This window comes from Macaca nemestrina, chromosome 17, assembly GCF_043159975.1.
Source record: "Macaca nemestrina isolate mMacNem1 chromosome 17, mMacNem.hap1, whole genome shotgun sequence".
NCBI classification, from domain to species: domain Eukaryota; kingdom Metazoa; phylum Chordata; class Mammalia; order Primates; family Cercopithecidae; genus Macaca; species Macaca nemestrina.
The window spans coordinates 89067160-89089815 of NC_092141.1; the positions used below are offsets into that span (position 1 = coordinate 89067160).

General features: G+C 58.2%; 1 protein-coding gene across 4 annotated transcripts; it reads left to right on the plus strand.

Moving 5' to 3' along the window:
• The first annotated feature begins 825 nt into the window (after positions 1-825).
• On the plus strand, positions 826-20849 carry LOC105469268 (alpha glucosidase). Of its 4 annotated transcripts, none has more exons than XM_071081779.1 (21): positions 892-937; positions 1110-1189; positions 4006-4580; positions 5214-5359; positions 7529-7694; positions 7779-7875; positions 8307-8426; positions 8506-8624; positions 8714-8845; positions 10326-10436; positions 11101-11214; positions 11314-11398; positions 12367-12484; positions 12935-13068; positions 13233-13384; positions 13573-13721; positions 17993-18134; positions 18619-18768; positions 19164-19328; positions 19624-19776; positions 20243-20849. In XM_071081779.1, the coding sequence occupies exons 3-21, from the start codon at positions 4035-4037 to the stop codon at positions 20300-20302; spliced, it is 2859 nt and encodes a 952-aa protein (XP_070937880.1). In that variant the 5' UTR covers positions 892-937; positions 1110-1189; positions 4006-4034; the 3' UTR covers positions 20303-20849. The 4 variants fall into 4 exon arrangements, with proteins under 4 accessions (XP_011718425.1, XP_070937880.1, XP_011718426.1 ...); XM_071081780.1 differs by lacking the exon at positions 892-937 and adding an exon at positions 987-1005; XM_011720123.3 differs by lacking the exon at positions 1110-1189 and having other exon boundaries at positions 826-937.
• Positions 20850-22656: the final 1807 nt, after the last annotated feature.

Below are 22656 nucleotides of genomic sequence, written 5' to 3' on the forward strand. Positions count from 1 at the left end.
TACAGGCTTGAGCCACCGCGCCCGGCCATGTTTTTTTTTTTAACAGAGTCTCGCTCTGTCTCCCAGGCTGGAGTGCAGTGGCGCGATCTCGACTCACTGCAAGCTGGAAGCGGGGCTTTTAGTACCCCTATGCCGCTAGCCAGGGACACCACCTCCGTGTTTTGGTGTGGCTCCTTTTGTATTTTTCTGCACATACATTTTATTAGGCAAGTTAAGGTTATAGCGTGTGTTTTTTGTATCTCACACCTAAAAATGTGTTCCTCTTAATGTAAGCATTTTCTCATTTTATGAAAAAATTCCCCCTGTGTCAGTTTTATGGGTTATCACAATGTTTTGATTATTTCTTTCTGGAGTCAGTGTGAGTTATGGAGCACACTTAAGGACTTTCCAAATGTTGGCTGTTTCTAACTTGGCGCCGAGCGCCTTTGGCCGCCTTTCCGACGACGCCCTCGGGACGTGTTGGCGGGACGGGCGCAAGACGCGGCTGGGCCAGCCCCTTACAAAGCCCTACGAGCTGCTGGGACCCAGACTGGGGCAGTGGGGACCACGCCCCATCTCCGACCCCACGGGGACCGGGGACCGGGCCGGGACTGCGCCAGCGGGGGCCTCGCCCCATCTCTGACCCAAGAGGAACTGGCAGCGGGCAGCAAACGTAGGCCTCTCCCCGCGGGACGCCGAACGCGCAGCCAGACGCGGTCCCCGGGCCCCCTCCGAGAGCGAACATGCGCCCAGGCCCGCTCTGCCCGAGCCGTCACTTGGGGGCGGCGCAGCGCGGACGCGCACCCTTGCCTCGGGCGCCTGCGCAGGAGGCCGCATCACGTGACCCACCGCGGCCCCGCCCCGCGACGAGCGCCTGTCGGTCACGTGACCCGCCTCTGCGCGCCCCCGGGCACGACCCCGGAGTCTCCGTGGGCTGCCGGTGCGCGCGTGCGCGGAGGTGAGCGGGGCCGGGGCTGAGCGAGAGACGGTTGGGTAGGGCAGTCGGCTGCCCGCGCGGCCTCTCAGGTGGGAAAGCTGAGGTTGTCGCCGGGGCCGCGGGTGGAGGCCGGGGATGAGGCAGCAGGTGGGACAGTGACCTCGGTGACGCGAAAGACCCCGGACACCTTTAGGTTCTCCTCGTCCGCCCGTTGCTCAGCGAGGGAGGCTCTGCGCGTGCCGCAGCTGACGGGGAAACTGAGGCACGGAGCGGGTGAGACACCTGACGTCTGCCCCGCGCTGCCGGCGGTAACACCCCAGAAGCGGGTTTGAACCCGCCTAGCCGCGCCCCCAGCCTCTTTCCCTGAGCGGAGCTTGAGCCCCGGACCTCTATCTATTCCTCGCTGTCTTTATCTGAGTTCAGCTCAGAGTTGAACGGGGAGCCGCTCTCCTGTGTCGGGCTGGGGCTGAAGGCTGCGGCTTCCCGCTTCTAGGCTTTCCCCTTTTGATTGATGCAGTGCTCAGTCCTGGCGGGGACCGAGCCACCTCTCCCGCTCCTGCAGGACGCACATGACTGGGTCTGAATCCCTGGGGAGTGAGGACACCGTGGTCTGAGTGAGGGCCCCCGGGGCCAGCTCTGAGATCTGAGTGTCTGAATCACAAAGACCCCCTTAGGCCAGGCCAGGGGTGACTGTCTCTGGTCTTTGTCCCTGGTTGCTGGCACACAGCACCTAAAACCCTTGGAAACCGAGTGATGAGAGAGCCTTTTGCTAATGAGGTGACTGATGACTGGGGACACCAGGTGGCTTCGTGATGAAAGCAGATGGCCAGAAAGACCAAGGCCTGATGACTGGTTGGAATGGAAAAGGGGTGAGGGGCTGGAGATTGAGTTAATCACCAGTGGCTTAGTCAACCATGCCTGCATAATGGAGCCCCAGAAAAACGCACAGGGATCAGAGGGCTTCCCTCCGGGTTGCTGAACACACCAACGCATTGGAGGGTGGTGCGAGCAGAGAGCACGGAATCAGTGCCCCCACCCCACACCAGGCCCCACGCATCTCATCCATATAGCTGTCTGAGTTTTATCCTTTGTAATAAACCAGCAAATGTAAGAAACGCACTTCCCTGAATTCTGTGACCCTGAAGAGGGAGTCCTGGGAACCCCTGAGTTTATAACTAGTTGATCAAAAGTACAAGTGACAACCTGGGGTTTGCCATTGGCCTCTGAAGTGAGGGCAGTCTTGTGGGACTCAGCCCTTAACCTGTGGAGTCTGCGCTGACTCCAGGTAGCGTCAGGATTGAATTGATTCGTAGGACAGCCAGCCATGTCCAGAAAGTTGCAGAATTGATGGGCGTGAGAAAAACCCTACACATTAGATGTCAGAAGTGTGGGTAAAATGTTTCACCCTCCAGCCCAGAGAGCCCTAATTTACGAGTGGCCCACGGTGGAACACCAAGTCCGGCCGGGGGCAGAGTGTTCCCAGCCCAGCCTTCTGTAACATGACATGACAGGTCAGACTCCCTCGGGCCCTGAGTTCACTTCTTCCTGGTGTGTGACCAGCTCCCAGTACCGGAGAAGGTTTCATGGTCCTCTGCTCCAGGGAGCTTCACTGGCCAGGGGCTGCATTCTGAAATCCTTCCCTGCCTCTGCTCCAAGGCCCGTTCCTCAGAGACACAGACCCCTCTGATGGCTGATTTTGGTTTGAGGGCCTCCCTGCATTCCTCCCCCATGGCCTTGCTCCTAGGACACCTTCTTCCTCCTTCCCTTGGGGTCAGACTTGCATAGGTGCAGTGGCTCTCCCAGCCTTCCCCACTCGCTCCCCATGGTGTATTACACATGTCAAAGTACTCCCCTATTAGAATCCATGCATATTGAATCGCGTGTGGGTTCCCGCTGCTCCTGGGAGGAGCCAGACTAATAGAATGTTTGTCATAAGATGCTAATGTAGGCCAGGCGCAGTGGCTCAAGCCTGTAATCCCAGCACTTTGGGAGGCCGAGACGGGCGGATCACGAGGTCAGGAGATCGAGACCATCCTGGCTAACACGGTGAAACCCCGTCTCTATTAAGAAATACGAAAAAAAAAAAAAAGATGCTAATGTACAGACAAGCAAAACAAAGGGAGTTGGCGCTTGTTAATCTTACCAGCAGTCATGAAAGCAAACCGCTGTATCTCATCTGCACACGACATCCTTGTTGTGTCTGTATCTGAGGCTCCAGGTGCAGCCACTGTTACGAGACTGTTTCTCCCCCACGTGCCTCAGTGGCTGGGAAGGGTTCTGATCTGCAAAGTCGCCAGAGGTTAAGTCCTGTCTCTTTTGTGGCTTTGCCACCCCTAGAGTGTCACCCTCAGCTGCAGTGCCCGGGATTCCCCACTGTGGTATATCCGTGCACCAGTCAATAGGAAAGAGAGCAGGGGAAGGTGTCGGGTCTCCCTAAGGACGTATGAGTTGCCAGAATCACTTCCACTAACACCCAGTGGACCAGGCCACACCTTTATGCAGAAGTGGGGCTCCCAGCCAGGCGTGGTGGCTCACCCCTGAAATCCCAGCACTTTGGAAGGCCGAGTGGCGGGTGGATCACTTGAGCTCAGGAGTTTGAGACCAGCCTGGGCAACATGGCGAAATCCCATCTCTACAAAAACACAAAAATATTAGCCGGGTGCGGTGGTGTGTGCCTATAGTCCCAGCTACTCAGGAGGCTGAAGTGGGAGGATTGCTTGAGTCTAGGAGGTGGAGGTTGCAGTGAGCTGAGATCTCTCCACAGCACTCTGGCCCAGGTGGCAGCTGTTTGGCCCGTTTCAAGTGTCCACCTGTCTTGCTGGTCTTCCTGGGGACATTCTAAGCGTGTTTGATTTGTAACATTTTAGCAGACAGTGCAAGTGCTCTGCACTCCCCTGCTGGAGCTTTTCTCGCCCTTCCTTCTGGCCCTCTCCCCATTCGAGACAGCACTGCAGCACCCACCCTGGCCGCCTTACCCCACCTGCCTGGGTGCTGCAGTGCCAGCCACGGTTGTTCTCAGAGCTGCTTTGAGAGCCCCGTGAGTGCCGCCCCTCCTGCCTCCCTGCTGAACCAGCTTTCTTCTCCTGCAGGCCTCCAGGAGCTGTCCGGGTCATCTACCATGGGAGTGAGGCACCCGCTCTGCTCCCGCCGGCTGCTGGCCGTCTGTGCCCTTGTGTCCTTGGCCACCGCTGCGCTCCTGGGACACATCCTGCTCCATGATTTCCTGCTGGTTCCCCGAGAGCTGAGTGGATCCTCCTCGGTCCTGGAGGAGACTCGCCCAGCTCGCCAGCAGGGAGCCAGCAGGCCAGGGCCCCAGAATGCCCAGGCACACCCCGGCTGTCCCAGAGCAGTGCCCACACAGTGCGACGTCCCCCCTAACAGCCGCTTCGACTGTGCCCCTGACAAGGCCATCACCCAGGAACAGTGCGAGGCCCGCGGCTGCTGCTACATCCCTGCAAAGCAGGAACTTCGGAGAGCCCAGATGGGACAGCCCTGGTGCTTCTTCCCACCCAGCTACCCCAGCTACAAGCTGGAGAACCTGAGTGCCTCTGAAATGGGCTACACGGCCACCCTGACCCGTACCACCCCCACCTTCTTCCCCAAGGACATCCTGACCTTGCGGCTGGACGTGATGATGGAGACTGAGAACCGCCTCCACTTCACAGTAGGCAGGGCAGGGGCAGAGGCGGGGGCAGGGGCAGAGGTGGGGGCGGGGGCAGAGGGTGCATGTGGGCAGCGACACACATGCACCTCACAAGGGTGGGGTGCGTGTTGCACCACCGTGTGCTGGGCCCTTGCTGGGAGCCAAGGTGTGAGCAGACACGGCAGCGCCCCTCGGGGAGCGGTGGGGACACCACAGTGACAGGTGCTCCAGAAGGCAGGACTTGGGGCACATTCATCTTTATGAAAAGGTGGATCAGGTAGAGTAGGGCTGCCAGAGGTTGCGAATGAAAACAGGACACCCAGTAAACCCGAATTGCAGATACCCCAGGCACGACTTTGTTTTTTAGCATAAGAATGCAATATTTGGGATGTATTTATACTAGAAAAGCTGCTTTTGTTTATCTGAAATTCGGAGTTATCAGGTGTTCTGTATTTTACCTCCATCCTGGAGGACGCATCCTCCTCCTGGCTCTGCCGATGAGGAAGCCGAGGCTCAGAGAGGTTGAATGCGCTGCCCGTGGTCCCACACCCACGTGCGACTGCACCAGGACCTGACCCTGTCCTTGGGGTGCGGGTTCTTCTCTGGAGAGTAAGGGGGCTGTGGGGGACATTGATACACCCCCGTTTCTTGTAGATCAAAGATCCCGCTAACAAGCGCTACGAGGTGCCCTTGGAGACCCCGCGTGTCCCCAGCCGGGCACTGTCCCCACTCTACAGCGTGGAGTTCTCCGAGGAGCCCTTCGGGGTGATTGTGCGCCGGCAGCTGGACGGTCGTGTGCTGTGAGTTTTGGGCTCTGTGTCAGCACCCTGATGGGGAGGGCGACGTGTGTTTCTCACATGATGGGGAGGGCGACGCGTGTTTCTCGAACGGGATGGGGAGGGCGATGCGTGTTTCCCACGCAATGGGGAGGGCGACGCGTGTTTCCCGCGCGATGGGGAGGGTGACGTGTGTTTCTCGAACGGGATGGGGAGGGTGACGCGTGTTTCCCACGCAATGGGGAGGGCGACGCGTGTTTCCCGCGCGATGGGGAGGGCGACGCGTGTTTCTCGAACGGGATGGGGAGGGCGACGCGTGTTTCCCATGCAATGGGGAGGGCGATGCGTGTTTCCCGAACGTGATGGGGAGGGCGACATGTGGGCGACGCGTGTTTCTCGAACGCGATGGGGAGGGCCACGCGTGTTTCCCGAACGTGATGGGGAGGGCGACGTGTGTTTCTCACATGATGGGGAGGGCGACGTGTGGGCGAAGCGTGTTTCTCACAGGGCGCTGCCTGGGTGTTTTACTCATGTAGGTCTAAATCCCACATAAACACGTGCTTAGGACTGACCAAGTCCCTGCTTGTCATTTAACTCAGGAGAACCACAGCGCTTGGATTTGCTTTAATCTTAAGAGAAGTCGCCTTTGGAAACACGTTTTTCTTGTTTTGCTCTTTCATTTACTCAGTGTTCACGCACTGACCCTGCGTGTGCTGGGTAGTTTGGATCCTGCTTTCGGGGATGGTCACACAGTGAGGGGAAGCCATAAGCAAGTCCATGCAGACACAGCGTCAGGGAGCAGCCACAGCATCAGGGAGCAGCCACACAGAGAGCACTCTAGAAGCCAGCTCTGCAGACATGGGGCAGGGATGTCCCCTGTAGAAGCCAGCTGTGCAGACGGTGGAGACAGGGATGGCTCCTCTAGAAGCCAGCTGTGCAGACAGGGGACAGGGGTGGCCTCTCTGTAAGGCAGCTGTGCAGATGTTGGGGGCAGGGGTGGCCTTTCTGGAAGCCAACTGCATAGATGGAGGGGCAGGGGTGGCCTCTCCGGAAGCCAGCTGTGCAGACGCAGGGGGAAGGGGGGCCTCTCTGGAAGCCAGCTGTGCAGACGCAGGGGGAAGGGGGGCCTCTCCGGAAGCCAGCTGTGCAGACGCAGGGGGAAGGGGGGCCTCTCCGGAAGCCAGCTGTGCAGATGCGGGGCACAGGGGTGGTCTCTCTGAGGTAACCTCTGAGTAGAAAGACCCAAGAGAAGTTTGTCAAAGCATCTTATCAGGCTAGGTGTGGTGGTTCATGTCTGCAGTTCCAGCACTTTGGGAGGCCAAGGTGGGAGGATCACTTGAGCCCAGGAATTCAAGACCAGCCTGGGCAACATAGCGAGACCCCATCTCTAAAAATAAAAATAAAAAATTACCCAGGAGTTGTGGCACATGCCTGTGGTCCCAGCTACTCAGGAGGCTGAGGCAAGAGGATCCCTTGAGCCCAGCGTTCTACAAGGTTGCAGTGAGCCATGGTTTTGCCACCGCACTTCAGCCTTGGTGACAGACTGAAACCCCGTCTCAAAAAACAAGCAACAGACAGGCATCTTGACAGATTTCGGCTGTGAAAGCAGTCAGCGTAGTCTTGCCCAGGGAATGGTGGGTGCGGTGTGAGCACGTTCTGTGAAATTAGCTGTGATGTGTTAACAGAGGACACGTCTTCCTGTGGACGGGGCTTATCTGTGGCTTTCATTCCTTGGAGGTGCTGTTTGCCTTGCACTTGACCCCCAGCAAACCCCAGGGGTCCCTCTGGGGCATGGCTGGGCCTGGATCTGGGAGGACTTTGGCCACAAGCTCCTAGGCCTGGAAAGGTTCTGTTCAGCCCCCGCCTAGCCTTGCTTGGGGTCAGGGTTCACGGGACAGTTCTGGTGCCGGCTGGTTCCTGGAGGTCAGCCACTTGGGGGCCCGTCGGGGTGGTGTGGGCCCAGCCAGGCAGTGCACCTCCTCTGATGTGCCCTGAGTGTTTATCATGCTGGTGCCAGGGTGCCAAGGGCTACAGGGCTTGGCACGGTCACCTGTCCCAGGGTCAATGTGCTGCAGGGCTGGCCAGGCCACTCCGCCCTCCCAGGGCACCAGGGCCTGGGGGTGCTCTCTGGGTGCTTTCGGGCTCATCTGGCCCCTTGGGTGTGAGCAAGCCTGGCTGGCCTCTGTCCTGCAGGCTGAACACGACGGTGGCGCCCCTGTTCTTTGCGGACCAGTTCCTTCAGTTGTCCACCTCGCTGCCCTCGCAGTACATCACAGGACTCGCCGAGCACCTCAGTCCCCTGATGCTCAGCACCAGCTGGACCAGGATCACCCTGTGGAACCGGGACCTCGCGCCCACGGTACAGCAGCGGGCAGCAGGCAGCGGGCGGGCGCACAGAGCTGGGGAGCACAGGTGCTGAAGCGCCGTCTCCTGCGTGTCCCAGCCCGGTGCGAACCTCTACGGGTCTCACCCTTTCTACCTGGCGCTGGAGGATGGCGGGTCGGCACATGGGGTGTTCCTGCTGAACAGCAATGCCATGGGTAAGCTGCCCACCGCCCAGCACCTGGGCTGGGGTCTCCTCCGTGCTGCCCGCCACCCAGTGCCCGGGCCGGGTCTTCTCCGTGCTGCCTGCCCTGGAGACTGGAGGTCCACATGAGGGGCCCTGGGCACAGTGCTGGGCCTCGTGTTTTCTGGGAAATGAGTCCCATGGGCTGATGCCTCTCCCAGCTCTGGCCTTCTGTGCTCCTAAGGAGGGTTCTGGGGTCCTGCCTGGAGGTGGGCTGGGGCCACATATCATTCCGTCCCGTGCCAGGTTCCTCCTGAGTCAGGCTTAGCACGGCTTCCCCAGGCCACTCTGAGCCCCCCATGGGGAGAGAGCCTTGCTGTCCGCCTGTGGTTGGCCCATCTGTGGGGTGCAGAGCCCTTCAGGTGAAGAATCTGTCCCCAAACCCCAGAGCTGCTTCCCTTCCAGATGTGGTCCTGCAGCCGAGCCCTGCCCTTAGCTGGAGGTCGACAGGTGGGATCCTGGATGTGTACATCTTCCTGGGCCCGGAGCCCAAGAGCGTGGTGCGACAGTACCTGGATGTTGTGGGTAGGTCCTGCTCCCTGGCCACGGCCCCCACCGCGAGGCTGCCTCCCGCCTCGCTCATGAAGTCGGTGTTGGCCTGCAGGATACCCGTTCATGCCGCCGTACTGGGGCCTGGGCTTCCACCTGTGCCGCTGGGGCTACTCCTCCACCGCCATCACCCGCCAGGTGGTGGAGAACATGACCAGGGCCCACTTCCCCCTGGTGAGCTGGGGTGGTGGCGGGGGAGGCGAGGGGCTGGCTGGGACGCGTCTCCTCAGGCCGCAGCAGACGGTCCCGTGTTGTGGCTGCAGGACGTCCAGTGGAACGACTTGGACTACATGGACTCCCGGAGGGACTTCACGTTCAACAAGGATGGCTTCCGGGACTTCCCAGCCATGGTGCAGGAGCTGCACCAGGGCGGCCGGCGCTACGTGATGATTGTGGTGTGTGCCCCCACGCTGTGGGTCTTTGGGAAGGGGGCCGCCCGGTGCCCAGTGGTGGCTCCTCTGTGTGGCATCATCCTCGTGCCTGTGTGGTCATCGAGGATGTTTTCTGAGGGTCTCTGTGATATCGAGGGAGTATCAAGTTGGCAGGCTTGGCCCCTGCTGTCCAGGGAGGTCAGGTTTGAGGGTCCCTGGAAACGGGTTCTGTCCGATGTAGGTTACTTGAACTGCCTTAAAGCGAAAGGCCAGAGGCACGATAAGCTGATGTCGCCTGGTCCTGGAAAGTAGAGGACCTGATGGCCCCGGGCGCGGGTAATGTGGGAACTGTGGAAGCTGCGTGTGCCTTCTGGCCGTGCCTGTCCTTCAGGCCGGCTCTGAATCGCTGGAAAGGACGACGTGAGTGAGGGCAGCTTCCGGCTTCCGGCCCTCATGCTAGCACCCCAGAGCGGAGACTTCTTCCCGTCAGCTCCCATAGAAAAGCCCAGGGCAGGACTCTTAAGTCAACAAGCACAAAGAGGCCCTTCCCTGAGCCAGTCCCACAGCCAGAAGGATGCAGTTTGCGGACTGGTCCAGCCCAAGTCCTGGTGCCCGGCATGATGGCCAGAGCAGGAGGTGGGAGGCAGGGCGAGCTGAAAAGACCCAACCGCTCCTGCCGGGAAGATCCGCTGCCGCAGAGGAAGCGCCGATGAGACGTGGGGCTGTGCTGACGCTGCCCGTCTCCAGCCCTGCCCTCTGCGGGCAGCAAACATTAGTAGCCCCTAGGAGCAGGAGTGGAAACAGACCTCTTCTTTCTCACGTTTTTTTTTTTTTTTTTTTTTTTTTTTTTTGAGACGGAGTCTTGCTCTGTCGCCCAGGCTGGAGTGCAGTGGCGCGATCTCGGCTCACTGCAAGCTCCGCCTCCCAGGTTCCCGCCATTCTCCTGCCTCAGCCTCCCGAGTAGCTGGGACTACAGGCGCCCACAACCGCACCCGGCTAATTTTTTGTATTTTTAGTAGAGACGGGGTTTCACCGTGGTCTCGATCTCCTGACCTTGTGATCCGCCTGCCTCGGCCTCCCAAAGTGCTGGGATTACAGGCGTGAGCCACCGCGCCCGGCACGTTTTTTTAATTGTAAAAGAAAAGTGATTACTGTGGAACACTTGGGAAACTCTAGAGGTTTAAAGAACAGGTAAAGCTTCCATTCCGGCATGCCCCTCATCAGCCAGCTGGCCCTGACTCCCTGGCCCTGGCTCCTCTCCAGGCGGGCGTGTGCAGGTACACAGGCGGGCGTGTGCAGGTACACAGGCGGGCGTGTGCAGGTACACAGGCGGGCGTGTGCAGGTACACAGGCGGGCGTGTGCAGGTACACAGGCGGGCGTGCTGTACACACGCATGATGTCATCCCCCGCCTCGTCCTCTCGCTGTCTCAGTTTCCCGTTTTCCCTGTGGCTGGCGCCAGGGCTCTGGGCCGCCCTTACCTTAACGGGTTTCCCTCTTCCCAGGATCCTGCCATCAGCAGCTCGGGCCCTGCCGGGAGCTACAGACCCTACGACGAGGGTCTGCGGAGGGCGGTTTTCATCACCAACGAGACCGGCCAGCCGCTGATCGGGAAGGTAGGCCAGGGCCCAGGGGACGGGTTGCAAAGCAGAGGCCTCCAGCCGGGAGGAGCCGGCAGCTGCTCAGGAAGAGGGTGGGATTTGAGGAGCCAGCACACCCAGTGGGAGGGTTGAGAGGAGTGGGCCACAGTGGTGACGATGGTGGCTCCTACAAGGAATGCCCCCATGAGTTCTTCCATCAGCAGGCCTTTGACTTCATGGGCAGCTGGACCTGGCCCAGGCACAAGCTCTGCAGACCCTCAGTGAGGCCTTAGGGTCCTCCTTGTCCTCCCAGCTCCCCCAGTGGCCTCCGGGCAGGGGCCCCGCTGACGGAGCAGCTAGGGAGGGTCTGGTGCGAATGTGAGATTCCCTGGCAGGGCTTATATGGGGCCGTCTCCACTGCCCTTCTCCCTGACGCTCTCTGGTTCTGAAGCCCAGCCCCTGGGTGACGTGTTGGGGGTGGCCCCTTGTTTTCCCCAGGCTGAGGCCCCTTGGCCCCGCATCAGTTCCTTGTGTAGAAAGAGCTACCTGTTGACCCCCAGGGTGCAGGTCCTTCAGATTTACAAATGTGGGCATCCCCTAAGAGTGAGGCTGCCCCTCTGCTCAGGCTGAGGCTCAGTGGGGCTTCCGTGCAGGCCCTGGGTGGGGCCGGGTCTCCCCACTCTAGCCTCTCGTTGTCCAGGTGTGGCCTGGGTCCACTGCCTTCCCCGACTTCACCAACCCCGCAGCCCTGGCCTGGTGGGAGGACATGGTGGCTGAGTTCCATGACCAGGTGCCCTTCGACGGCATGTGGATTGTAAGTGTGGCCCCTCCCGAGCATGCCCAAGGCCCCTGGGGACTACCCCACCCTCCTCACTCTGGGCAGAGTCACCCACCAGCAGAGCTTCTCTTGCAGGACATGAACGAGCCTTCCAACTTCATCAGGGGCTCTGAGGACGGCTGCCCCCACAATGAGCTGGAGGAGCCACCCTACGTGCCTGGTCAGCTCACCCCCCACCTACCCTGGGGACTTCATCAAACCAGAGACTCCCTTGTCTGGCCTGGGCGACTGAGCGCCCTCATCTCTGAGAAGCAGATGGGCCAGCCAGGAAAGGGGTGGGAGGGGAACCCCAGGAGAAAGGCTCAGGCAGGGAGACTCAGCCAAGCAGTGAGGACAGGGTGGGTGCAGAGGCCCAGGCCCTGCCGGAGGAAGCGCTGCTCGGGGGTGCTTTGCCAGAGCACAGTGAGGCTGACTTAACTCAGGGCAGTCTCGATAGGCGCAGGGACCACGAAGCAAGGACCTACCCGTACGTGGGGAGAGGTCAGGCCCCACTCGAATGCAGCGCGGGCAAGTGGGTTTCTAGCCAGGGAGCAGGGTGGGGGTCAGAGGTGGGAATTACCAAGAGGAAGCATGGGGATCAGGGGGTTTCCGGCTAAACTGACCCAGCAAGATTCTTGCCGAAGGCAGGCCGGGGTGACCAGATGTCCCCTGAGGGTAGTGGAGGAATGGGACTTCTTGCCAAACTGACTTCGCAGGAATGGCAGAAACTGGGTTTTACAAGGAAGTACACAGATGGGCCTGGGAGAAGGTTTGGGGGCCTGAGGCTGTAGCTTGGCCAAGCGAAGAATCAGTCAGAGGGTGGGGTTTGGAGCTTAGGTAAACAGGCAGGGGGATGCTTGGAACGGGCTAAGAGACGGTGGATGTGAAGTCTGGGGGTCTGCAGAGCCCAGCCCCCAGCACCCACCCGGCCCTGTCTTGGAAGCAGTGGAGATGGTGCAGGATGTGCCCCAGGTTCCCAGGGCAACACCAACCCCACAGGGGCATGGGGAGCGGCTGCAGGTGCACCTCCAGGGCCAGCCTGAAGAGGCAGCGACCTGCACAGGGGCTCCCGGGAGGTGGGGGGCAGGGAGGGCACCTTGGAGCCTGCCGGGAGGAAGCTCCCTGGAAACCAGACCCTGCCTCTTCCAGGGGTGGTTGGGGGGACCCTCCAGGCGGCCACCATCTGTGCCTCCAGCCACCAGTTCCTCTCTACACACTACAACCTGCACAACCTCTACGGCCTGACTGAAGCCATCGCCTCCTACAGGTGAGGGCCCTGTCCCTCCCCATTGGGCTCTGCCCTCACAGCCTGTCCCATAAGGTTGGGGCCTCTGCAGGGCCTCAGGGAGGAGGAAAAGCAGAGGCCCAGACCAGCCGGGGTCTGCTGGCAGCCTGAGTGCTGTCCCCACCCGCTGCCTGCACCCCAGCCTGAAGCTGGAGAGCTCCCTCCCACTTCATGCCTGAGGCTTGGAGAGGAAGGACCCTGGATGCTGACAGGGAGTCTGCATCAGCGGGGACCTCATGACTCCTGTGAGGCTGGGGAGGTCCTGGACAGAGGCAGCTGTGCCCGCAGACGTGGGCAGTGGCCTCGCCGTCCTCCTCCCTAGCCTCTGCCTCATCACAGACAGCTCCTTGCTCCCAGCTCTGCCCTGCTGGTGACAGGGTTCCCGGGTGACCCTGCTCCACACAGCCCTCACAGTGTCCCTTACCCACCCAGGGCACTGGTGAAGGCTCGGGGGACACGCCCATTTGTGATCTCCCGCTCGACCTTTGCTGGCCACGGCCGATATGCCGGCCACTGGACGGGGGACGTGTGGAGCTCCTGGGAGCAGCTCGCCGCCTCCGTGCCAGGTGAGCTCCTACCAGGAGGGTCTGCTCAGCGGAACAGAGCTGGGGGCCTCTATGGGAGGCTTGCCTGGGCTCCCTGCCCACTCAGCAGGCGGGGCTCTGGGTCCCTTGGCCTGAGCTGGCTCTGCTGTAGCAGACTGAGGCCCAGCCTGACTCTGCCTTTCCAGAAATCCTGCAGTTTAACCTGCTGGGGGTGCCTCTGGTCGGGGCCGACGTCTGCGGCTTCCTGGGCAACACCTCAGAGGAGCTGTGTGTGCGCTGGACCCAGCTGGGGGCCTTCTACCCCTTTATGCGGAACCACAACGGCCTGCTCAATCTGGTAGGGTGGGGGTGGCGGCGTGGCAGGTGGGGGATCCCCCCACCCTAGACTCTCCCCTGGGAATCCCTCCCCCGCTGGAGAAGCACCCCATGCTGGGTGGTTAGGAAGTGCGGGTCTCCCAAGGCAGGGACTCCGGGGGACCGCGGCCCCAGGACCCAAGGCCTCCTTTGTCCCCGCCTGCCCTGCAGCCCCAGGAGCCATACAGTTTCAGCGAGCCAGCCCAGCAGGCCATGAGGAAGGCCCTCACCCTGCGCTACGCACTCCTCCCCCACCTCTACACGCTGTTCCACCAGGCCCACGTCGCTGGGGAGACTGTGGCCCGGCCTCTCTTCCTGGAGTGAGTGACCTGGGCAGGGGCGTGGCCCATGTGTGCCCTGGGGGAGGGGCACGTGACACCCGGGCTGCCCTGTCCTGCTGCGGGCCGTGTCCCCCAGGACCCCGCAGATTGCCACTGAGTGAGACAACATTTGGGCCTGGCTTAAGGGAGAAGGGCAGCAAGAAAACCCAGTAATATCCCCCAGACAGGCCTTAGTACACACGAGGAGTTCCTAACAGCGGCCCCTCACGTCAGTGTGTTGAGGGAGGATTCCCAGAGAGGAAGGTAATAGTTAACTATTTGCGGAAGTCAATTTATTTTTCTTGTGTACCATAGAAACATAAGTTCCAGATAAATAGTTGATGTCAAAAATCAAACTGTGGAGGCCAGGCACGGTGGCTCACGCCTGTAATCCCAGCACTTTGGGAGGCTGAGGCAGGTGGATCATCTGAGGTCAAGAGTTCGAGGCCAGCCTGGCCAACATGGTGAAACCCCATCTCTACTAAAAATACAAAAATTAGCCAGGCGTGGTGGTGTGCGCCTGTAGTCCCAGCTACTCAGGAGTCTGAGGCAGGAGAATCCTTTGAACCTGGGAGGAGGAGATTGCAGTGAGCCGAGATCGCGCCACTGCACTCCAGCCTGTGTGACTCTGTCTCAAAAAAAATAGAAATCAAGCTGTGAAAGACTCCACAGGAAAAGAGAAGTGAATGTGTGCCTCTGCTGTGGAGGCAGAGGGCTAAGTATCAAGGCAAAGAGAAAGGGAAAGGTTTCATTTAGGAAAAAAAAAAAAGGTAAACTTTATTTGACCATAGCAGAAAAAAAAAAAATGTAAATCTCTGAATATAAACACAAAAAGATTAAAACTGCTCTGAACATGGATTGTAACAGCAGAGAAGGCATCGTCAATAAAACGGCAAATAGCCACTCTTCCTAATAGATAGAGAACTCGTACGTTGGTGAGACCAAGACTAAGAACCAAACTGGAGGAACACTATTTGCAAAACAGGAGATACGAATGGTATCCACACGTTCTTCACCAGGAAATCCAAGAAACACAATTTGTGTTTTAATGACTATTTTAATGACCTTGTCGTTTCTTTCACTACACCAATTTTTTTTTTTTTTTTTTTTAGTGGTTGCCATAGGGATTACAATTAACATCTTAATTTTAGCCTCGTCGGAACTGATGCCAGCTTGCTTTCAATAGTGTAAAAAAGCTTTGCTTCTATGTGGTTTCCATTGCCTCTCGTTCCTCTGTGCTGTTCCACATCTGTATACGTTATGAGCCCATCCACGCAGATTGATAATGACCGCCTTATTCAGTTGTCTTATAAGTCAAATAGGAGGGAAAAATGGGTTACAAGCAAAAAGTACATACCTACTGTCTGCCTTTTATATTTACCGATAGTTACCTTTACCCATGTTTTTATTTCTTTATGTGGCTTTGACTTCTTGTCTAACATTTTCCGTTTACACAGAGGGACTCCCTTTAGTATTTGTTGTAGGGCCGCTCTGCTGGTGATGAATTCTCTCGGTTTTTGTTGACTTCAGAGTCTCTTAATTTCTCCTTCTCTTTTTTCTTGGGACAGAGTCTCTGTTGCCCAGGCTGGAGTGCAATGGCGCGATCTCGGCTCACTGCAAGCTCCACCTCCTGGGTTCACCCCATTCTCCTGCCTCAGCCTCACAAGTAGCTGGGACTACAGGCGCCCGTCACCATGCCTGGCTAATTTTTTTGTATTTTCAGTAGAGACGGGGTTTCACCATGTTAGCCAGGATGGTCTCAATCTCCTGACCTCATGATCCGTCCGCCTCAGCCTCCCAAAGTGCTGGGACTACAGGCATGAGCCACCATGCCCGGCCAATTTCTCCTTCATTCTTTGAAAGTTCTGCTCAACGTAAAGTTCTTGACTGGTGGTCATTTCTCTGAACACTTTGAACTTGTCAGTCCATGGCCTCCATGATTTCTGCTGAGTAGCTTCTGTCTTGCCTCTTCCCAGATTCTCTGTCTTTGGCCTTTGAAGCTCCAATGGTGTGTCTAGGTGTAGATCTCTTTGACTTCATCTTGGAGTTTGTCGAGCTTCTTGGACATATGCATTAATGTTTTTCATCAAACTTGGGAGGTTTTTCAGCCATTATTTCATAAAATATTTTTTCTGCCCCTTTCTGTCTTCTACCTCTGGGTCTCCCGTTCCACACATTGGTATGCTTGACGGTGCCCAGGGGTCTCTGCAGCTCTGTTGACTCCTTCCTCATTGTGTTTTCTTTCTGTTCTTCAGACTCCATAGTCTCGACTGCCCCATCTTCAAGGTCACTGATTCTTTTTTCCGCCTGTTCTCATCTGCTGTCAAGCCCCTCTAGTGAACTTTTCCTTTCAGTTGCTCTCTTTTCAACTCCGGAATTTCTGTTTCATTCCTTTAAATTTCTCTTGTTAAGGACATTCCCTATCTGGTGAGTCATGTTCTCACACTTTCCTTTAGTTCTCTAACCGTGGTTTCTCTGAGCTCTTTGAACACATTTAAAGTAACTGACACAAAGTCTTTGTCTAGTAAGTCCAATGTCTGGGCCTCTTTAGGGACAGTTTTTTTTAACTACTTTCCCCCCATCTGTGGGCCATACTTTCTTGTTTCTTTGCATGTCCCATACATTTTTGCTTCAGACTGGACATTTTCAGTGCAGCCACTGTGGTCGTCAGATTCCCCATCCCCCTCAGGCCGCGCTGCTGTTGCTGATTGTTTGGTGACTTTCTCGCGCTGATTCCATAAGGTCTGTGTTCTTTGTTGTGTGTGGCCACGAGAGTCTCTGCTTGACTAGCTTCGTGGACAGCTGATAATTGGACAGATACCCTTCACACGTGGCATCTGTGAGGCTCCCAGCCTTTGCCAGGCGGCTGGGGTGAGGTGGAGAAGCATCTTCAGCACTTAGCGAAGCTGAGGATTCTTGCTGTTCTTACAAAGATTCAGCCGTTTTCTTTTTTTTTTTTTTTTTTGAGACGGAGTCTCGCTCTGTCGCCCAGGCTGGAGTGCAGTGGCCGAATCTCAGCTCACTGCAAGCTCCGCCTCCCAGGTTCATGCCATTCTCCTGCCTCAGCCTCCCGAGTAGCTGGGGCTACAGGCGCCCGCCACTTCGCCCAGCTAGTTTTTTGTATTTTTTAGTAGAGACGGGGTTTCACCGTGTTAGCCAGGATGGTCTCGATCTCCTGACCTCGTGATCCGCCCGCCTCGGCCTCCCAAAGTGCTGGGATTACAGGCTTGAGCCACCGCGCCCAGCCGCCGTTTTCTTAAATACACGCTCCCCAGATCACTGCAAGCCTGTGGTTAGTTTCTGGAGTCCTAAAAATGTCAATTCCGACCATTTTTGCCCTATGTGTCTGTTTTTACAGAGAAGAGGATTTCAGAGGTGTTTATTCCACCATTTTCACTGACATCACTCCAAGAAATGTAATTTGCAAGAAATATTTTGAAGCAGAAAGATACCATTTGTTTTGCCTCTGAATTAGAATACATTAGAGGAAATGAGACTATCTCTTGCTGGCAAGAACACAGTGAACGGAATAGCAGGGTGGAATATAAATTAGCACATTTGTGGAAAGCAGCAGTACCTATCCGTCAGTATTTTTGAGACTCACATTGAATTGATGCGTTAATTTTACAAATAGAAATAGGGCCTAAAGAAGTCACCTCAAAAGGCATGAAAGCTCCATGAATTGAGTATCCATGCAGGGATCATAGCTGAGTACTGGATGCTGCCTGCACGTCCAGGGGTCGGAAACAGGACGTGGGCAGAGCCGCATCACGGGGCAGGACGGTCTCCGTTAGACGGAGACTCTTCCGCAGAGCTGCTTGCGCGTGCACATTCATCTTTTTGTCAGATGTTAATTCAGGTTGCCTGTGGTTGGGGGATTGGAGGGATCTTTTCTCTCTGTTGATACTTGTTTGTACTTTCCAAATACTTGACCGATGAGCACGCACTGCCTTGGTCACTGGAGGATAAGTGAGCAAGCAAAGGGAGGCCAGTGCTGTGTCCATCCTGGTGCCTCAAGTACAAGCCCCTATTCCTGCCCTGAGCCCAGCTGCCAGAATGTCCTGGGAGACGGCCTCTCCCAGCTCCGGCATTGACTTCTGTCTGCTGCAATCATCCCTGCCCGTCTGACCTGAGTCCTCCAAGTCCTCCAGCTCCTTGAGCTCCAGAAAGCAGAATTCCGCCTCTCTTCCCGTGTCTCCCTGTGGGCGGGCATGAAAGCCAGCCCCATCCCATTCATCGCCCGTATGCCTGTGTGCCCGTCCCCCTTGCAGGTTCCCCGAGGACTCTAGCACCTGGACTGTGGACCACCAGCTCCTGTGGGGGGAGGCCCTGCTCATCACCCCAGTGCTGCAGGCCGGGAAGGCCGAAGTGACCGGCTACTTCCCCTCAGGCACATGGTACGACCTGGAGACGGTGAGTCTGGGGACCCTAAACCCCAGGGAGGCAGGAGACCAGAGTGGCCCTCCCACCTGCCCCCTCCACCCAGTTGGTGTGACCAGGTGGCGGAAAGAGGAGCATATGTGTTGAGTCCCGGCCGTGTGCCAGGCCCCAGCCCGGGTGGTCTGCACCCATCAGCCCCTCCACTCCTCACACCATCCCCATTTCCCAGATGAGCAGACTGAGACCCGCTCGCAGAACCTCCCTGAGTCCCACGGCCGTCACAGGCTGTGCTGAACCGGCATACCCAGGCCTCTCAGGCTCTGACCCCACTCAGTGGTCAGGAGGGTCCCTACGGTGAGCCCTGAGTCTGCCCCTGAAGTCATAGCTCAGCCCGTCTGTGCCAGGCCTCCTAGGCCTCCACGTGGAGCCCCGGGAGACAGAGAGCCTGGTTCCTGAGGACAGCATGGGGGGCCTCGGCACGGCCCAGCATCCTTCTCAAAGCAACATCTCCCTCCAGGTGCCAATAGAGGCCCTTGGCAGCCTCCCGCCCCCACCTGCAACTCCCCGTGAGCCAGCCATCCACAGCGAGGGGCAGTGGGTGACGCTGCCAGCCCCCCTGGACACCATCAACGTCCACCTCCGGGCTGGGTACATCATCCCCCTGCAGGTACCTGATCCAGGTGGCAGAGCCAGGGGAGGCACAGGGAGATGGTGGGGGAGAAACCCAGGCAGGACTTCTGAGGGGCCGCCACCGCCAGTGTAGGTTACCAGGGAGCCAGCCAGGCCCGTGAGGTGGGGAGGGCACAGCCCCGCAAAGGCATGGAGTGTGGTCAGCAGGAGCTCAGTGGCTGCACGGTGGAGGTGCTGCCGGGCCCGGCCTCCAGCAGCCGTGGGATAGCACTTGAGGTGGGGCAGGTCTTAGGCCATCACCACAGGGTTTCAGCCCCTGCGGCCGCAGGCTTTCCTGCAGATCCTAGTTCCTGGCAGCCTGGTGCTGTCCCAGCCTAGCATTCGCAGGCACCAGGGTGGGGATAATGACATCACGTGTCCTTCCCTTTCCAGGGCCCTGGCCTCACAACCACAGAGTCCCGCCAGCAGCCCATGGCCCTGGCTGTGGCCCTGACCAAGGGTGGGGAGGCCCGAGGGGAGCTGTTCTGGGACGATGGAGAGAGCCTGGAAGTGCTGGAGCGAGGGGCCTACACACAGGTCATATTCCTGGCCAGGAGTGTGAGTCCTGGGGCTGCTCAGGCTGGTGGGTAGGGGGCGGCCAGGGGTTGAGGAGGGGTGAGGAGAGCTGGGCTTGGGGGTCCCACAATGGCTGCCTGCCACTGGGGCATTCTGCCAGGTGGGCCGGGGTCCTAGAGTGAGCAGTGGGACCGTGCACTCTGCCCTTTCGTCTACACAGAGGGAGGTCGTCCCCCTGAAGCCATCCTGAGTCCCTGTTCTCATGGGTGTCCCTGCCCCAGCTGTCTGCTGACACCTCCACATTCTCTGTCTTTTCATCTCTCTCTGCTCGGCCCAGAACACGGTCATGAATGAGCTGGTACATGTGACCAGCGAGGGGGCTGGCCTGCAGCTGCAGAAGGTGACCGTCCTGGGCGTGGCCACAGCGCCCCAGCAGGTCCTCTCCAACGGCGCCCCTGTCTCCAACTTCACCTACAGCCCCGACACCAAGGCAAGAGGGCCCAGAGGGGCACAGGGCTCCCGTCCCCCAGCCATGGTGCAGGGGGCAGAAGGTGCTGGGGGTCCTGGTGACCCGATGCCAGGAGCAGAGACGCTGGGACCTCCCAAGGGGGCGTTTGGGGAGGAGTGGGAAGGGTCAGGCCACACAGGCTGTGCCTTTCATCCTCCTGTGTCTGCACGTGGGTGATGGGGCCACGATGGCGACCCTCGAGCCGTGTTGAAGCAGCACTGCCTTTCCGGCACGTGTTAGGGTGACCGGCACTGAGAGCCAGGGTCCCCCTGTGCCTGCTGGGGAGGAACCGGGCGCAAAGGATCCCAGGGCTGGACGGAGCCACCTCCTGAGCGCCGGGCCTGGCTGCTGCTGGGATCTCGGGGCCAGCTAGAGCTGCCTTCTGAGCGCTGGGGTCTCGCTGCGGCTGGGATCTCGTGCTGCTCCATTTGTGCTCTCTCTTTTCCAGGTCCTGGACATCCCTGTCTCGCTGTTGGTGGGAGAGCAGTTTCTCATCAGCTGGTCTTAGCGGGGCGGAGTGTGTGAAGTCTCTCCGGAGGGAGACTGGTTCCCCAGGGCAGCAGAGCCTGTGTGTGGGCAGCAGCTATGTGTGGGCCTGGGGGTTGGACGCGTCACCTGGAGCTAAGCACTGACCCAAGCTCCCACATCGCTCGTTTCTACCTCCTGGGCCGGGGCTCCGACTCCCAACATGTCTAGGAGAGGTTTCTCCCTCTATCGCGCCGTGGGCCGGGGCCCCGGAGGGCTGCTCTGCGTTAGTAAGATTGTCAGGTTTGCCCCCCTCACCTGTTGCCGGTGTGGGGGCAGCATTAGCCACCCCCCTCCATCTGTCCCCAGCACTGGAGAAAGGGGTGCTCGGATGGAGGTGTGGGATGTGCGCCTCAGTTCCTGCCTCGCGCCTGCTGCTCCACCCCAACACCACCACAGCCCGGCTGCCCAGAGGGCTGGATGCCTGCTGGTCCCCGAGCGAGCCCCGGAACTCAGGAAAATTCACAAGATTTGGGAGATTCTAAATCTGAAGTGCAATTGTTTTTAATAAAAGGGGCATTTGGAATCAGCTTCTGCCGGTCTCTTTGGGATTCAGGGCAGGGAGCATGTGTCCAGGGGCCCTGGAACCGAGGCAGTTCCTTTGTCCTCAGCAGGCCCCCGGACATTCCCACGGAGGGTACGCACCATCCTCTGTCTCAAGCCGGCATCCATTGCATCATGTCCCCATGTCACGAGGCCTGACGTCACCTCATATGCTGTCCCCATCTCACATCCCATCACCTCACATCCCTGCATCACCTAAAGCCCCATGTCACCTTTGTGTCCCATCCCCCCATCTCACATCCCTACCTCATGTCCCCGTGTCACCTTCACATCCCATCTCACCTCCCCTCCCCATGTCCTCTCTCCCCACCTCACCTCCACTCCCCTCCCCTCCCCTCCTCACCTCTCCCCATTCATCCTCACACTCCTGCCTCCCCCATCTCTAAGGTGACTGGGGAATGTCCAGTGGGGCCTGGTGTCAGGCATGTGGTGGGAGATGTGGCCCCCAGGGCTGTGTAGACAACAGGAGCCTGGAAGGAAGGGGCCTTCCAACAGTGGGGCCTAAGACCTGAGGCAGAGGCTAGAAATCTGTCCCCAGGTGATGCAGTTAGAGGGGATTTCAGGCCCAGGTTCTCCCCGGCGAGCCCAAAGAAAGGGAAAGAAGCCCATTTTATTGAAATAACAACACCAGGAGAAATCACTGCCCTTAGCTAGTCAGACACTTCATTTTATCACTTAGAATTAGTGGGGCCAAAGAAGTGGCCAGCCTAAGCCGGGCGCAGTGGCTCACACCTGTAATCCCAGCACTTTGGGAGGTCAAGGCGGGCAGATCACTTGAGGTCAAGAGATCAAGACCAGCCTGGCCAACATGGTGAAACCCCATCTCTACTAAAAATACAAAAATTAAGGCCAGGCGCGGTGACTCAGGCCTGTAATCCCAGCACTTTGGGAGGCCAAGGCAGGTGGATCACGAAGTCAAGAGATCAGACCATCCTGGCCAACATGGTGAAACCCTGTCTCTACTGAAAATACAAAAATTAGCTGGGCATGGTGGTGCACACCTGTAGTCCCAGCTACTTGGACTCGGGAGACTAAGGCAGGAGAATTGCTTGAACCCAGGAGGCGGAGGTTGCACTGAGCCGAGATCGCGCCACTGCACTCTAGCCTGGTGACAGAGCAAGACTCTGTCTCAAAAAAAAAAAAAAAAAAAAATTAGTCGGGCATGGTGGTGTGTGCTGGTAGTCCCAGCTACTCAGAAGGCTCATGCACAAGAATCAGTTGAACCCGGGAGACACAGGTTGCAGTGAGCCAAGATTGCACCACTACACTCCAGCCTGGGCAACAGAGTGAGTCTCCATCTCAAAAAAAAAAAAGGCCAGACATGGAGGCTCACGCCTGCAATCCCAGCACTCTGGGAGGCCAAGGCCTCCTGATCACGAGATCAGGAGTCCGAGACCAGCCTGACCAACATGGCAAAACCCCATCTCTACTAAAAATACAAAAATTAGCCGGGCGTGGTGGTGGGCACCTGTAATCTTAGCTACTCAGGAGGCTGAGGCAGGAGAATTGCTTGAATCCGGGAGGCGGAGGTTGCAGTGAGCTGAGATCGCGCCACTGCAGTCCAGCCTGGGCGACAGAGTGAGACTCCATCCCAAAAAAAAAAAAAAAAAAAAAAAAGGGCCAGCCTCGAAGTCCTCTGCAGAGCGATGGATTACTTTTAACACCTTCCTGAAAACCAGGAGCAGACAGTGCGGTGACTTCCCCGGGGAGCAGCGTGAAGCTCCTGGGGGGCAGTGTGTCTGCCTGGGTGACCAGTGCTGTTGTCTTCTGGGT